The sequence below is a fragment of the Chiroxiphia lanceolata genome, chromosome 5 (assembly GCF_009829145.1).
Source record: "Chiroxiphia lanceolata isolate bChiLan1 chromosome 5, bChiLan1.pri, whole genome shotgun sequence".
Classification (NCBI taxonomy): Eukaryota; Metazoa; Chordata; class Aves; order Passeriformes; family Pipridae; genus Chiroxiphia; species Chiroxiphia lanceolata.
The window spans coordinates 75,489,501-75,504,437 of NC_045641.1; the positions used below are offsets into that span (position 1 = coordinate 75,489,501).

General features: G+C 41.6%; 1 protein-coding gene across 4 annotated transcripts in view; it reads left to right on the top strand.

Moving 5' to 3' along the window:
• Nucleotides 1-13,617, top strand: part of PPARA (peroxisome proliferator activated receptor alpha) — a 30,597-nt gene extending 16,980 nt beyond the window's left edge. For 2 of the 4 annotated variants that reach the window (XM_032687180.1, XM_032687179.1), the window contains exons 3-8: nt 1,423-1,667; nt 3,319-3,479; nt 4,816-4,954; nt 7,081-7,283; nt 10,092-10,539; nt 10,717-13,617. In XM_032687180.1, the coding sequence (XP_032543071.1) occupies nt 1,460-1,667; nt 3,319-3,479; nt 4,816-4,954; nt 7,081-7,283; nt 10,092-10,539; nt 10,717-10,964 (1,407 nt within the window). In that variant the 5' untranslated portion in view covers nt 1,423-1,459 and the 3' untranslated portion in view covers nt 10,965-13,617. Of the gene's footprint in view, nt 1-1,422; nt 1,668-3,318; nt 3,480-4,815; nt 4,959-7,080; nt 7,284-10,091; nt 10,540-10,716 lie in introns of those variants that run through there. The other 2 variants (XM_032687181.1, XM_032687182.1) reach the window with 2 other exon arrangements.
• The last annotated feature ends 1,320 nt before the right edge of the window (nt 13,618-14,937 follow it).

The window sequence follows — 14,937 nt, forward strand, 5'->3', positions numbered from 1 at the left end:
GACTTTGATAGATAACCAAGAGCAAACAGCACAACTGGTTCCAGGTGTTACTGGGCTTACTCATGCTGCCTCAACAGAGAAATGGTACAAAGATGTTTGAGATTGAAAGTACTGCCAGAGAATAACTGGTGATGTTAACCAGGAGTGTTGATTCCTTTTCTTTCTTTCTTTCTTTGTCAAAGTAATGTTTTGTAAGGGACTCTTCATCTGCCAAACGTCTCTGTATCTCGAGTCTTGGTGAGATTGCAGGCGTTGTTCTGAACGCATGCAGAAGGCTTAGCCATAAAATCTTTGTCAGAGTATCTGCAGTAATCTGTGCCACTTGCCTTGGGTATGTGATCATACATTCCCAAAGAATCCAACCTGGCCTCAGACACTTCCAGGGATGGGGCAGCCACAGCTTCTCTGGGCAATCTGTGCCAGGGCCTCCCCACCCTCACAGCAATTCCTTCCCAATATCCCATCTATCCCTGCCCTCTGGCAGTGGGAAGCCATTCCCTGTGTCCTGTCCCTCCATCCCTTGTCCCTCTCCAGCTCTCCTTTAGGCCCTGGAAGGGGCTCTCAGCTCTCCCTGGAGCCTTCTCCAGCTGAGCACCCCCAGCTCTCCCAGTCTGGCTCCAGAGCAGAAGGATCCAGCCCTGGCAGCATCTCTGGGACCTTCTCTTGACTCTCTCCAGCAGCTCCACATCCTTGTGCTGTTGTTCCCAGGGCTGGAGGCAGCTCTGCAGGGGGGTCTCAGCTGGGGGCAGAGGGGCAGGATCCCCCCTCACTCTGCCCAAACTGTGGGATCAGCCCAGGGCACAGGGGGTGCTGGGGCGTGTGAAGCTTCTCCCTGGCAGCACAGCTGGGACAGAAACACACCTGTTGTCTGTAACTGATGTTGGGAATCACGGATAAATTCCCTTCATTGTCTCCTAGATATTCTTATTTGCTGCACTGTGTGATACAGAATAATTTTCCTTTTGTAGTTAAAACTACCCTGTTTCCAAGAAGTTGGGCAAATAGATTAGTACTAAAGTCTTTGTAGTATGAGATGGCAAGTTAGTGACAGCATCTCATTTTTTCTCCTGCTCAAGAAGAGTGAGTGGAATATTGATGTTTGTTATAAATTTTGGTGGGAAGTGCATAGTGCCTTCTTAGAAACATGGTTTGTAACTTTTCTCAGCAATGGAGAGAAAACAACAATCTACAGATTGATCTTGTCATAACTTTCATTCATATTGAAGTCTTTTGGGGAATTTCCCCCCTCCCCCTGTGTTGTTGATGATTCATATTGCATAAAGCTTCCAGAGCAACAGAATGTTAAATAATATTCCACTGTTGGATTAGAATTCCTTTATCCAGTGTGCTGCAACTGGTTCAAGTATTTAGAAAAAAATTAATATTCTGATTTTTTTTTTTTTTAAATTATTCTTTCACCAGTGTAAAGAAGTTTAAGTGACTGCTCTACTTGATCAAAATGGTGGACACTGAAAACCAGCTCTATCCCCTTACTCCCTTGGAGGAGGAGGATATAGACAGCCCTTTATCTGGAGAGTTCCTACAAGATATGGAGAACATTCAAGACCTCTCCCAGTCTCTAGGTGATGATAGTTCTGGTGCTTTAAGCTTAACAGAGTTCCAGTCACTGGGAAATGGTCCAGGATCTGATGGCTCAGTCATAACAGGTAAGAGAATTTTGGTTCATCACAAACCTTTCTTTTATAAATATAGTGATAGAAATTAAAAAATTATTTAAATTGTTTTTTATGATGGAGAGACACTAGAAATATATAAACTGATTATAGCATGGTCTTACAATATTTAAGGTTTAAGTTAGTTAGAAATATGTCACTGAAAAATGACTGTAGCATGAAGTTTCTGATGTAAATTACCGTTATTATCAACACCTTTTTCAAGATAATTTTTAAAAATCATTATTACTAGCCAGTTGCAGTCTCAGTGCTCATACATTACATAGTCCAGAGTCAAAAACCTTTGTGAGAGGCTTTGCTGGAGAGATCAGCACAGGAATCACTGCAGGGTGTGGGACACTGTGGTGATGTCAGTGAGGTGTTCCCGTTAAACCTGGGGGGTTGCAAACCTTTTAGCTGCAGAGCCATTTGAAGTAGTTTACAATTAACCTTCTGGTTGGTTGACATTAGGGTTTGGGTCTAGGGGTTTCTTACTTTCAGTTGATTCCCGGCCTGTGATCCCTGTTCCACCTTACAAAACCTGCAGTAACAGAACTGTGTGAATTTGGGAGGGAGCAGGGGGAGCTGCCTCTTGGCACTGTTGGCCAAAGGGGTGTTTGTAGAACTATGATTTGGTTCCCTTTGGGTTGCAGACATTCTCATTAGAGGGTTACCTTGTACAGGAGGAGTTATGATGTGCTTTATATATGTCTGTGTGTGTTTATAACATAGGCCTTCAGACAGGGGGTTTTGCAATTATTTGTAAGTTGGTACAGGCCCTACAATGACTTAGATCACCTTCTAGTGTCACCTTCTCATTTGAGTATTCAGTGTTCATTGCAAAATGTTCTATTTTTGTGGTTAAAGAAGATGCAAAATGTAAAATTCCAAGGCTCAAATTCCATATGGCAAGTAAAAAGAAACCACACTTTAAAAAAATTCTGGGGCTTAGGCTGTTCTTGATGACTCTGATGCCTGTGGGCTTGGCAGCACTGGCAATGCCGACTCTCAGTTCTATGCCAAGGTTTTTTCCAACATAATACTTGCTGACCTACATTCATGAGAGTTTCTTAATCTGTCTGTTAAAATAACACACCCAATAATTTGCTGAAGTCTTGTGGTGCAAGTTGCAAGATGGAAGATAGAAGAAATCCTGGCCTCAGAAAATATTTTCCTTACACAAGGTGGAAATATTAATTGAAATAATTAAGGTTGGAACTTGTTAGTTTTGTAACAACTTCATCTACTAGTAACACGTTTGGAGAGTTTATTTTGTTGTACAGTTCAGAAATGCTTTTCCCATTATAAGCAAAACATAAAATACCTGAGTGTGGTGTGTATTTACTGAGTCCATTATCACCCCTCTAGTTCTTGTTTCCAGAGTCACTTCAGCAAAGCTTTTTGTTTGTTGACATTGTATGTCCCATCAAAATTAGCAAGGTACACTCTGTGTTTTGTGTGTGTTTCCACTGGTAATATGAATTATTTTTCAAACACTTATGGTTAAATTATTAGTTCATTTAATGACTGTTAACTCAAGATTATTTTTTAGAAAAAGCTCGTTTTTTGTGTGGTTTTAATTTAATTTAGAAATTGTATCAACCTGGATAGTATAGTGTTTATGAAGTGTTCCTTTTTCTTTTAGACACCCTTTCACCAGCATCCAGTCCTTCATCCATTAATTTTGCCCCAGCTCCAGGTAGCATAGATGAATCATCCAGTGGAGCGTTAAACATTGAATGTAGAATTTGTGGGGATAAAGCCTCAGGCTACCATTATGGAGTCCATGCTTGTGAAGGCTGTAAGGTACAGTCATCATTTTCTTCTTAAGAACCTAAATCACGTTGCTTTATTTACGGGGTAATATGAGCATAAACGTTTGGCACAGAAATGTTTGATTGTGACAGTTCTAGCCATTACAATTATGTAAATATAAACATATCTGGGATCTTTTTTCTGGAGTAAATTGTTCAGACACCATAACTCAATAGCAGACCTTTATCAAGTAGGAGTGATTTGCAATGATCATTTTAACACTGCTATTCTGGATATAGTTAGTTAAGCACTAAAACAACTTAAACCACCAAACTGTGACCAAAAATGAAAGCCTTCCTGCTCCACTAGTGCTTGGGTTGTGTTGGCAGTATGGCTGCAAGGAGTGTGCCAGTCTGCTACGTCTCCAGTATAAATGACAAATCCCGAATTTCTCATCACCGCCACATTGTGCCTGAATCACTTGGCATTGTGCCTCTTGTAGTTTTGGGGCCAGGGCATGTCTCTGGGGCAAATTACTCTCGTCATTAATGTATAATTTTTGGGATAATATGGCCCATGAATTATAAGATTCTTTTCTTTTTCATCTGATGTTTTAGTTTTCGATTTTTTTCTGCATTACAATATCAGAGGAGAGAAGTAGTCTCTGTGTACAGTTTTCTTTCATGCACCATGTCAGAATATGATCACGTGAATATAAATGGTAGGGAATAATGCAGAGTATCTGCTGGAGGTGGGGAACCAGTCCCCAGCCAGGCGTGTCCCCAGCCTAAGTGCCATGTTGTTGTGTCATGTGACACACAAGGTTGGGCTGGCTGTGGGTTTGCTGACCCCGTGGTTTCAGAGTTTGTAGCCAGCACTGAGACATCATGGTGAGAGCTGTTGGGGTATAGGCTGTGCTGCAACACTCAGCTGTGTGTCCTTGGCACTTCTGTGCCCTGTGCTGTCCTCATACCCCTCGCATGCGCTGGGTGAAGAAAACCTGGTGATTCTCTGGGGGTGTGTGACTTACACTGTGGAAGATGGAGGGTATTTCTGGCAGAGGACACTGAGAGAACACGAACAAAAGCAAAATGTGACTGTTTTGCTTCATCCCTAAGTGCAAATCTGCTCAGATACTCTGGATTCTTGGTTCTTTCCCCCAGGAGAGAGGGCTGAGAGCCGCTCTCCCCTTTCATGTTCTCCACTCTGAACCTACCCTTGGACCACCACTGCACTGCGTGTATTCGTGCTTCTAGACAGGTTATACCTTGGGAATTGTTCTGCGAGTCACATCAATAAAGAATAAAAAAAAAAATTACCTGTATGATTGAAGCTTAACAGTCAGCATTCTTTAACATTACATATTGTTTTTTCAAACTTTTTATAGGGCTTTTTTAGAAGAACAATTCGTTTAAAACTCGCCTATGATAAATGTGATCGCAACTGCAAAATTCAGAAAAAAAATCGTAATAAGTGCCAGTACTGTCGTTTTCAAAAGTGCCTTTCAGTTGGAATGTCACATAATGGTAGGTAAGAGTGCCCTTAATTTGTTTGTTCCTACCCAGAGCCTGCTGCTGGAAGCAGGCACTTGGATAGTGTTTTTACTCGTACACATGGATTGAACCTCAGATTTTTTACGGGACAGATTGCGGCGGGGGACACCAGTTTCCCTGGTGGGTTCATGTAGTTGGTACAGAGCTGCCAAATGTGCCACTACAAGCTTTACACAGTTGTGCTGGATGTCAGTTTGTCCATATGAATGTTCATTTATTTGCTTTCTTCACCCAGAACTTTGGCACCAGTACTCCAATTGAAACAAATTTCAGTACTGGAAGAATTCTGATCAAGGGCTTTGTAGAGGAGTAGGAGGAGAACAACTAGCTCATTGTGAGAGGGAATGACGTAGGACAGAAATCTGTAGGAAAGCAGACTTCATTATTTTTCAGGTTACAGTGCAAAAGCTCTTGGGCAGATGGTTCAGAAAGTGGGGAGGGGTGGGAGGGTGAAGGTCTGTGCTGGCTGTGGCACAAGAATCCAGTAGGTTGTTTGATAAATAGAATGGTAAAAATTCAGAGCATTTAGATACCCAGTTTAAAAGTTATATTGTTGTTTGTGTTAGTGATTCAAGATAAGGGTGGTAAGCCTGTGGCTTACAGGCCAGTTTCAACCCACGAGGCAGGACACAGCTTGTTGAGCAACATGGGTGAAGAGAGAGAGGCCAAGCCATGAGAAAGCACATTTTGTTGGCCAGATGACTGTAGTTTGCTTTCCCTGCATAGGTCAGGTATTGCCAGGGCTGAACTTGTTGGGGGCAGGTGCAATTTGGAAGTGAGTGAAAATGCTGGGCTAGGTGAAAAGCTGTGGGTTAGGAGACAAACTTCCTAAGGAAACTCTGCAGTCCGGATAGCTGGGGTGGGAACATGGCTGGGAAGCTGCTTATGACATTGTAGTCTGGAGTCCCAGCAGGAGGCATCAGGAGAGTTGACTTTCTGGTTCTGCTCCCTTGTGGTGGTGAGTCCTGACTGAGACTGAGGTCCATTGGGAGGTGGTTGATAGTCTCTGCAAGACTGGTGATAACCATCCTGAAGCAGCAGACTCGGGGAGAGCGTGCCAGCCAGCGGAGTGACATCTCAGGGGCGGGAGCTGAGCAGGGGGCTGTGCCAGGTGGAAGGCATTGACATCCATTTGAAGCTGTTTCACCCAACTAAGACACTGGCAATATTTCTCAGGAAGAAAGCTAGAACTAAATTTACAGCCACGACCTTAAAACTGTACGTTTGGATTTAGAGCAGGTGTTCTTCCACTTTTCATTAGATTGCTGTGATGACCCACCCGTAAGGGGAAGGAAGCACCTAAGCCAGATTCCAAACAGGCCTTCCGTGTTGGACTTCCACTGAAGTCCACAGCTGTATGTCAGATCATGTCTAGAGTCACCTCCTTCATGAGAAGATGCCCTGGGCACGTGTAAGGCCTACTGCTGCCCGTGCACTCCCTCAATGGCTCAGTCCAAGCAGCGAGGTCCCTGCCTGGGAGCTGAAATGCAGAATGAGTCACTGCTGTATGAGCCATCTCAAACCCTTGCACGCCTCCCACGGGTACAGCCCTTTCTAAAGTGGAGCTGGTTTGGTTTGAAACTGAAACCCAAGGAGGTGGACATACCTGGTTTATAGCTACATGGCAAGAGCACTTGCCCAAGACCCAGGAGACCTCCGTAGCCAGGCGTGTTCGGAGCCAGCAGCGGGGCCGGGCCGGGCTCTGCTGCAGCTCTCCAGCTGGTGTGTGTGCTCCCTGCCAGCTCCTGCCAGGAGTTCACTCAGCTGGTTACAACTCCCAGCCTGGACTTTGAGTTTCACGCTGGGAGCTGTAGAACACAATAAGGAGAAAACAAAATACGAGTACCTAGGTAATGTAGGAGGGAAAAGGCATGTGTTCTACCTCACTGCAGATACCAGTTTGTGTGCTGAAACATCTCATTTCCTAATACACTAACCTACTGTATTAGTCACCACTAACTGTGTTGGAAAGGAGGAGATTTCTTCACCTCTACCTCAGTTTTTCTAGACAGGAAGTTGCACTACTCTAATCAGCAATGGTAAAAGCCTTTAATTTCTTTATAACTGAAGTTTGTTTTACAATTGTGTCTTCCCATCAGCAATACGTTTTGGAAGAATGCCAAGGTCTGAGAAGGCCAAGCTGAAAGCAGAAATTCTAACAGGTGAAAATAACGTAGAGGATTCAGAAATGGCAGATCTTAAATCACTTGCCAAAAGAATTCATGATGCTTACCTGAAAAACTTCAATATGAACAAGGTTAAAGCCAGAATCATCCTTGCAGGGAAAACCAATAACAATCCGGTAAGTCCTTTTTCTGTTACTTTAGGATAAAGCTGGCAAGTACATAAGGTGATCGTAATAATTCGTTAAACTCTTTAGCAAATCTTTTTGAAAATAAATATCACGCTCCTACAGACAAGAAATATTCAAAAAGAATACCTGTACTAATATGGTTGTTTTTAACCCCTATCAGAATAGTAAGAAGCTTTAGGAAAGTCAGGTGATTGACTTGTAAGTGGAAACTCATAATATTAAATTGTAACAGACACACAAGGGAATGAAAATTAATTTTTAATCAAAAAATAAAGTGACATCTGAATGTGAATAGCTCTTGATAGGATGGAAATGGTTCAAAATTAATTTCCTATGATGACAGTGGGAAAAAAAATTATAATGTTTTTCTGTTACAAATGCCAGAATAAATACTATTATCTTGTAGTCTGTACGGGAGCTCTGCATGACTTTTATTTTAATCAGAACAATATGAATAGCAGGAGGGGAAAGAAAATGAGTGTGTGATTTTTTGTTTACAGTGCTGGCCATTTCATCCCCCAGCCCTCCTGCTCTTTACTGTACAGTTACTTTGAGAGGCAGGAGTGAGGTTGTGAAGACACCTATGCTGTAGAAGTTATGTTTCTTTCGGGATAATGTAGCCAAGGTCTACCTATGCTATCCACCTCCTTTTTGTTTTGTAGCAGAGGAAAGTGTATAATCGTTGTAAGGACTGGCTTGTTTCACTTTTTGCTTATTTATTTAAGTTCGGTTGCGATTTTTGTTACTTATATGTAGAAGATAAGTATCTTATTTTACCAACAACTTCAGTTTCAGGAAAAACTTGCAGGGAAGAGGTTTTTGTGTGCCATAATGAAAACCATGTAAGTGTGGGGATGAGTGTTACAAAAATTGCAAGCAAGCTGTCTTCTACATGATGGGATTTGGCATATTGTAGTCTAGTCTAGCCAAGCTTACAGCTTTCTGCATTAAAAGAGAGACACATGAATTATCTCAGGCTTTTTCATTGGATTAAAGAGATGTATAAAATTAAGCACAGGCCTAAGCATTTTTGGGGGCAGAAGCTGCCGTAAGGCTACAGCAAATACCACCTTTAACACCTCACTGAGTGGGTTTCTGCAGAAAGTCCCTTTCCTGCTTGTCCCCAGCTGTCAGAGCCGTAAGGCACAAGGTGTGTCACACATGCAGGGCTGGGTCCCAGAGCACTGCAGCCCAGTCCTGGTGTTTGCACGTGCGTGGTCACAGCCACACGCCGGAGCAGCCCGTGGTGCCTCCCGTGTCAGGGGAATGTACACGGAACAATGAGGGAGAAATCAGACCTACCGTGTTATGCTTCCAAATTTTTCAACGTGCAGGGAAAAGGAGAGGGTTTTTAACCTATTTCGTCATCTCTTGAGAAAACAAACATTTTAATTTTCTTTCGACTCTTTAGCAGAAAAACAAATTTTGAAAGAAGGGGTTTGTTGCTTGTAATTAGCAACCCACCTGTTTTGAAGCTGTACATTAACAGCTGATTTCAGTGAATCCTAATTTATGGCACCTCTGCAATCAATTTCAGAATGAACGAGCGTTTCTCGTGATACTAAGGTGTAATTTTTTAAATTTAGCTCCTAAGTCCTTGGCCATACCTGTTTTCTGCATAGTGAAATGATGATAAATTCCAAAAACTGTGTGTAAGGTAGTATACGTCTTTGAAAGGATTTAGAGATGTGGTGGGTTTCTTGCTTTGTCACTTTGCACTCATATCCACCTGCCCAGACAAAGTTCTGCTCTGTGCTAGTGAGAGATGGAATATGTAGTTGCCATAAGCCTTTCAAAAGTGGACAACCATAGGAAACTCACCTGTTTGACAGTTTTCTGAGTGAAATAAATGAATCCTATGAGTTTCTAACAGACCACCAGGTGCTTCTCATGGCATTTAATCTGAGATGAGCAGAACAGCAGACGAAAGGTGCTTGGTGTGTATGGAACTAGATTTCTGTTCAAGGTCAGTTGCCATGACTTTACTAGGCTGGGAAGCTTTGGGGTTTGTTGTTTTTCTTTAGTGGATTGCCCTTTGTTTTGATTATTGCTCTGCAGATCTGTATCAAAATATTTTTGAGTTCTGACTATTCTGAAGAAAGGCTGAGTGCTGCTTTTGATAGGACGTTTTGAGAGAGTGGCTTGTCAGTTTGTAACACGCATACCTCTCTAAACAAAGGGGGTTATGGAAAAGACCAAACTTTGTGTTGTCTGACATTCTGGTGGGATTCTGTGTTTAGAGATGACGCAGCACCAGCTGCAGTTAGAAAGGTGGGACAGCTGGGACATGGTTTCTGAAAATCTGATAGTGAAACACAGGAGTAATGCAGGGTTCACATTGTGGTCCTCTATTGAAATGACTGTCTGTATTCCCCCTAGGATACCTCAGGAAAGCATCTCGATGTGCATCAGGTGTAGTTAGTTTAGGAATCGATAGGAGTGTAGACAGAGTAGCCTGGGCTTCTGGAGCAGGTAATACAAGTCTTTTGTGAACCTTCTGGGACTTGCTCTGAGGTGGGTATATGCATACTAAGCTCAGGACTGCTGGAGCTTCACTATAACTTAGATCAAACTAAATTAAAGACAGGCCATACGCTTTGCAGTGTTGTTTGCAGAGCAGACTTGTTAGGTATTGCAGTTTGTAGTTCTGTCATGCAGTGTTTCTCTTGATGCAGAAATAGGAAAGATTAGCATGTACATCAAAGTTCATCAAAATTCCTATTCTTTAGGAAGCCAATGATTAATAGCCTTTATTCAATAACTACATTAGTGTTTTGGGTTTTTTTTGCTCTGTAGCCATTTGTTATCCATGATATGGATACCTTATGTATGGCAGAGAAGACCCTGGTGGCAAAATTGGTAGCCAATGGGATTCAGAACAAGGAAGCAGAAGTTCGAATCTTCCACTGCTGCCAGTGCACGTCTGTAGAGACCGTCACCGAACTCACGGAGTTTGCCAAATCCATCCCTGGCTTCTCCAGCCTGGACTTGAACGATCAAGTGACACTATTAAAGTACGGGGTTTATGAAGCCATATTTGCCATGTTGGCCTCTGTGATGAACAAGGACGGGATGCTGGTAGCCTATGGGAATGGTTTTATAACCCGGGAGTTCCTGAAAAGCCTGAGAAAGCCATTCTGTGATATAATGGAGCCAAAATTTGATTTTGCAATGAAATTCAATGCACTGGATTTGGATGACAGTGATATATCCCTTTTTGTTGCTGCCATCATTTGCTGTGGAGGTAAGCATTACATATTTGCTCTTTAAGGCAGTACATCTTACAATTTCCCTCACATGAATTAATAATTTTAATGGAAAAGCTTCTACCCTTCTTGAAGATTCACTTCTACCTGTAACTATACTTTCATGAGTCATTATAACATTATGACATGTATTCTTTTGCTTGTTTTGAGAACAGATCGTCCCGGTCTCGTAAATGTAGGACACATTGAAAAAATGCAGGAGAGCATTGTGCACGTACTGAAACTTCACTTGCAAACCAACCATCCTGATGACACCTTCCTCTTCCCAAAACTTCTCCAGAAAATGGCTGACCTCCGACAGCTTGTCACAGAGCACGCTCAGCTCGTTCAGATAATCAAGAAGACTGAATCTGATGCACATTTACACCCTTTACTACAGGAAATCTACAGGGATATGTATTAAGGACTTTTAGTATTTTTTTTCACAATATTTAAAGACACAGAAATACAGATGGGAGCAAAGCTACTTGCACAGTCACGTGCTGTTCACTCAGCCCAGAGCAGGAAAAATCTAAGACTGGGGAACTGGAGTGTTACACTTCTTTTGGTTTGGGATCTTTTGCCTTCTTTCGAAAGAGTTCTGCAAAAAAGTTCTGGTCAGAGTGCTCAATGAAGTGTCTTACAATGGTTCTTTTATTTGGAAATTTGAAGATTGGTAAGGAATACATATTTGTGTAATAAATCAGAATATTAAGTAACAGAAATGAACAAAATTTTATTTCCTCTTGGCTTAGTCATTTTAGAATTAATATAACAAATTCAGCCATCTCCCTCCAGGTGTATACACAATCAGAAAGACGATGCACTTTTGCCTAATGGTAATTACTGAAACCAGCTAACACTTTTTCCTAGTCTAAGTGTACCAAATGGCTGGATATTACTGTCCATACACTTCTTAAAGATTGGAAAGACCTCTGATCCACTGCTGCTTTAATTCCATTAGATGATGCACAGCTTCACATAGTTTTACCTTGGCATACCTTAGGATTAGCATGTTTAAAAGTTGGTTCTTTTATGAAATGAAACAAAATCCAAATAGTTATCTAAAATACTGCAGAGCTGCTCCAGCGGGTGTTTCTTTGAAGAGTAAACGTGATAAAGTGATGGAACTCTTTTTTTCGGAAGTGTTTTAAGGAAATGTGGAAATGTCCCTGAGGTAAAATGTATGATATACCCTGTATATTTTGGAGAACTTGTTACAGCTCAAGATGCAGTTTTGAATTAGAAATACTCTTTTGAATTAGCAAGAGTTTTGGAGAGATTGAAAAATCTGATCCTAGCCCAGAAAAAAAAAGAATTTCACCTTCACAGCATTCTGCTACAGTGATTCCTGCTGACTGTGAAGGAATGATTAGACAGAAAAAGCACCTTCTCCTTGACAAGTGTATTATAGTTGTTTGGACCTGTTTGCTTTTCTGATGAATACACTGCTTCATTTTTTCCAATTATCCACCTGGATATATTACTTTCTATTCCTTCTTAGGCCTTGTTGATACAAGTATTTGCTCCGTTGCTTTGTCCTCGGGGATAAGGTGACAATATTACCAAGAACAGTGTCTGTAGGTGTTGGACTGTGTAATAATAGGAAAGACAGCACAGCTGAGAGTAAGTCTATCGTGTTCCTAAGATAAACTCTGATTTTTTACAATTGTACCTTACTCCTGATACAAAATAAGCCATAAGGAAATGGCCTCATTTCTTTAAGGGCTCTTTCCTCAGACAGTACTGCCCAGAAGTGACAGCTGCATGCAAGGCACTGCTATTTCTGTTCCTTTTTGTTTCTTTGATATGGTAACTGCACATTATTATTTCCTAATTTTACTTTCTGTTTCATAGCACCAAGGTCTCAGGAGTCAACCTGAGCATTTTCACTACAGTTGAGCTTTCAGTGGCACGGGAGGACACTTTGTATTTGTTTAATTGTACACATTTAGAGACACCAGAGTCTTCACTGCAAGAATGGAGTGAGGCTGATGAAGTGAGAACATCACAGTGTGATCCCTGTCTCAGTGGCAATGCTTGTTTCTGTCCAGGCCTATGGACACTGGATAAATTACAGGCTTAAAGGCAACTTGGGGTTTATCTGGGAGAGGGTCATGAGCAGAGGCTTTAGGGTCAGGTATATTTAGTGTAAAATACTGAAGCATAGGCCTCAAATTTTGTGACCATCTAGGGCAGGAGAGGAAGAGTAAATGTATGTGCACAAAACTTCCTCCCCTTGGCTGTTGCCAACCGGCAGCACGAAGAACAGGCCTCAGACACTCCATTGAGAGGCCGTTGGCCTTGCCAGGAACCCGTGGATGGGAAAAGGGCTGCCTTTTGTGTCTCAGAGCAGCAGGCAGAGTGCCCTCAGACACACAGGCAGGATTTCAGCTAAGCTGCTGCTTCATCCTCCCAGTCAGCCCCGTTGCACTGAGGAGCTATGGGGTCTAGGCCTACAACATCCTGCGTGGAAATAATTGATATGCAATATTGCTAATGCAAAAAATTGTCAAAATATCGGCCATTCTGGGCTGGCATACCGAAACTCTAGCAGCCAGCTGATATCTTCTAAAAAAAAAAAAGGGTAACTTGAAATTTTTTTCCCACAAAGCTCCGATTTTTGCAAAGGGCAAATTTCAAAGTTGTGTTCCATAGTCTGGGTGTACTGAAGGTCCTCAGGAAAACCAGACGCAGTCAGTGTGGCCAACAACTATTCTTTCTGCTCTTGTCCTCAAAGGTGGCTAAAACACTGTAGTGAAACACTTGAAAAACGTGGAAAATTTAATAATTTAAATAATAATAATACTTAATAATTTAAGAATACTTAAATTCTCAGCAAAGCTATAAAGAATTGAAAACAGAATAACTCAGTTCAAGACTTAACATTTAGCTGTCTTAGCAGCTGCTTGTTACAGGGTCCTATTATCAGCATTAGAAAAGCACATAATTTTTTTGTTATTTGAAAACCAGCAAGCAATGTTTGACTAGTTCCTTGGACACTAAAGTTTTAATTCTGTTTTAAATTAAATTGCAGACCTTTGAGGAAAAAAAAAAGAAAGAACACATCTCTGAATTACAGAAATATGAACGAGATGTTAACACAGCCTAAAATTCTGTGTGGGTTCCACTGCCCACACTGCTGCCCTGTGCACATTCCCACACTTTAAAGAGTGACACAGGGCACACAGTTCCCTTCCTGAGCATTAATGGCCAAAAAAAGTTCTTCATTTCCACATTACACTTCTAAGGAATTGCATTTGCTCCTTCAGGAGGTGTCTGCAGCAGGCTTTGGCCAAGCAGATTTTAACATTACTCAATTTGTGTCCTTTTTTTTAAAGTTTGGAATCTGAACTAGTCTGAGATCTATTTCTGATCTATTACTTCAGCATCTGCCCTATGTACAGATCATCTAGTATTTTAAAATACCCCTTCTATGGAGGGAAATAAAGTAATCAGATTTTAGGATTTAAAATGTATTAAAGAATTACTGTCTTGTAAGGTACAGTTTTGATCAGATTCTTACCAACATAACTTGTTTTACTGTCATAGCACAGAAGAGCTCGGGTTAGCAACCAGGCACCACAAACAGCTTAAGCCAAGAGACAGCAGATGGATAGAGAAATATCCTGAGAGACAATGGTATGACATAAGTTTTCAGCAAACCTACAGCTTACTCATTTTTGAGGGTTGTTTGGGGGGTTATTTATTTATTTATTGGAGTGCCCTAGGTACTTTGACAGAGGAGAAGGAAAAAAAAGGAACGTTTTGTGCCAAGTATTAGGGAAATCTGATGTTTGTTCTTCTCTCCTTCTGAAATATTTTCTTTAAAGGTGCTGTTTTAAAAAATCAGTTACTTTGTACGATTTTAAACTTCAAATCCCACTTCTGTTTTAAACACAAATTGGCACATCGTAGGAAAGTTTCCACTTACAGAAACTGCATCTTTTGTAGCATTTAAAGAAACCACATTTCGTATTTAATTGCCATTTCCATGTGCCTTTGAGCTTTGGTTCAGAGCTGAAGTGTTGCCAGAGAGCAGAGTTTTGCATTGTTTCTGTCCTGCACAGATCTCGGAAATACCAGCGGCTGCACTAAGCCCGTTCTCATGAGAGAGCTGGCACAGGGCTGCACATCAAAGAGCTTATAATAAGCATCTAAACATTTGTTTGTTTATTCAAACTGCTGAAACTCGGGGAGATTTATTCATCACGAGAGCTGGGGCACATATGATTGAATTTGGATTTCCTCTTCCTTTCTGATGGGGAGCCTGGACAGACTCGGGCAGCACCTCGGGCAGGGCCCCTGAGGAAGGTCCCGTGGCTGCAGAGGAACAGTTCAACTCTGTCCCTCCTGAAAAGCTCCCCGGGACTGAGCTGAAGATCTGCAACTGCACT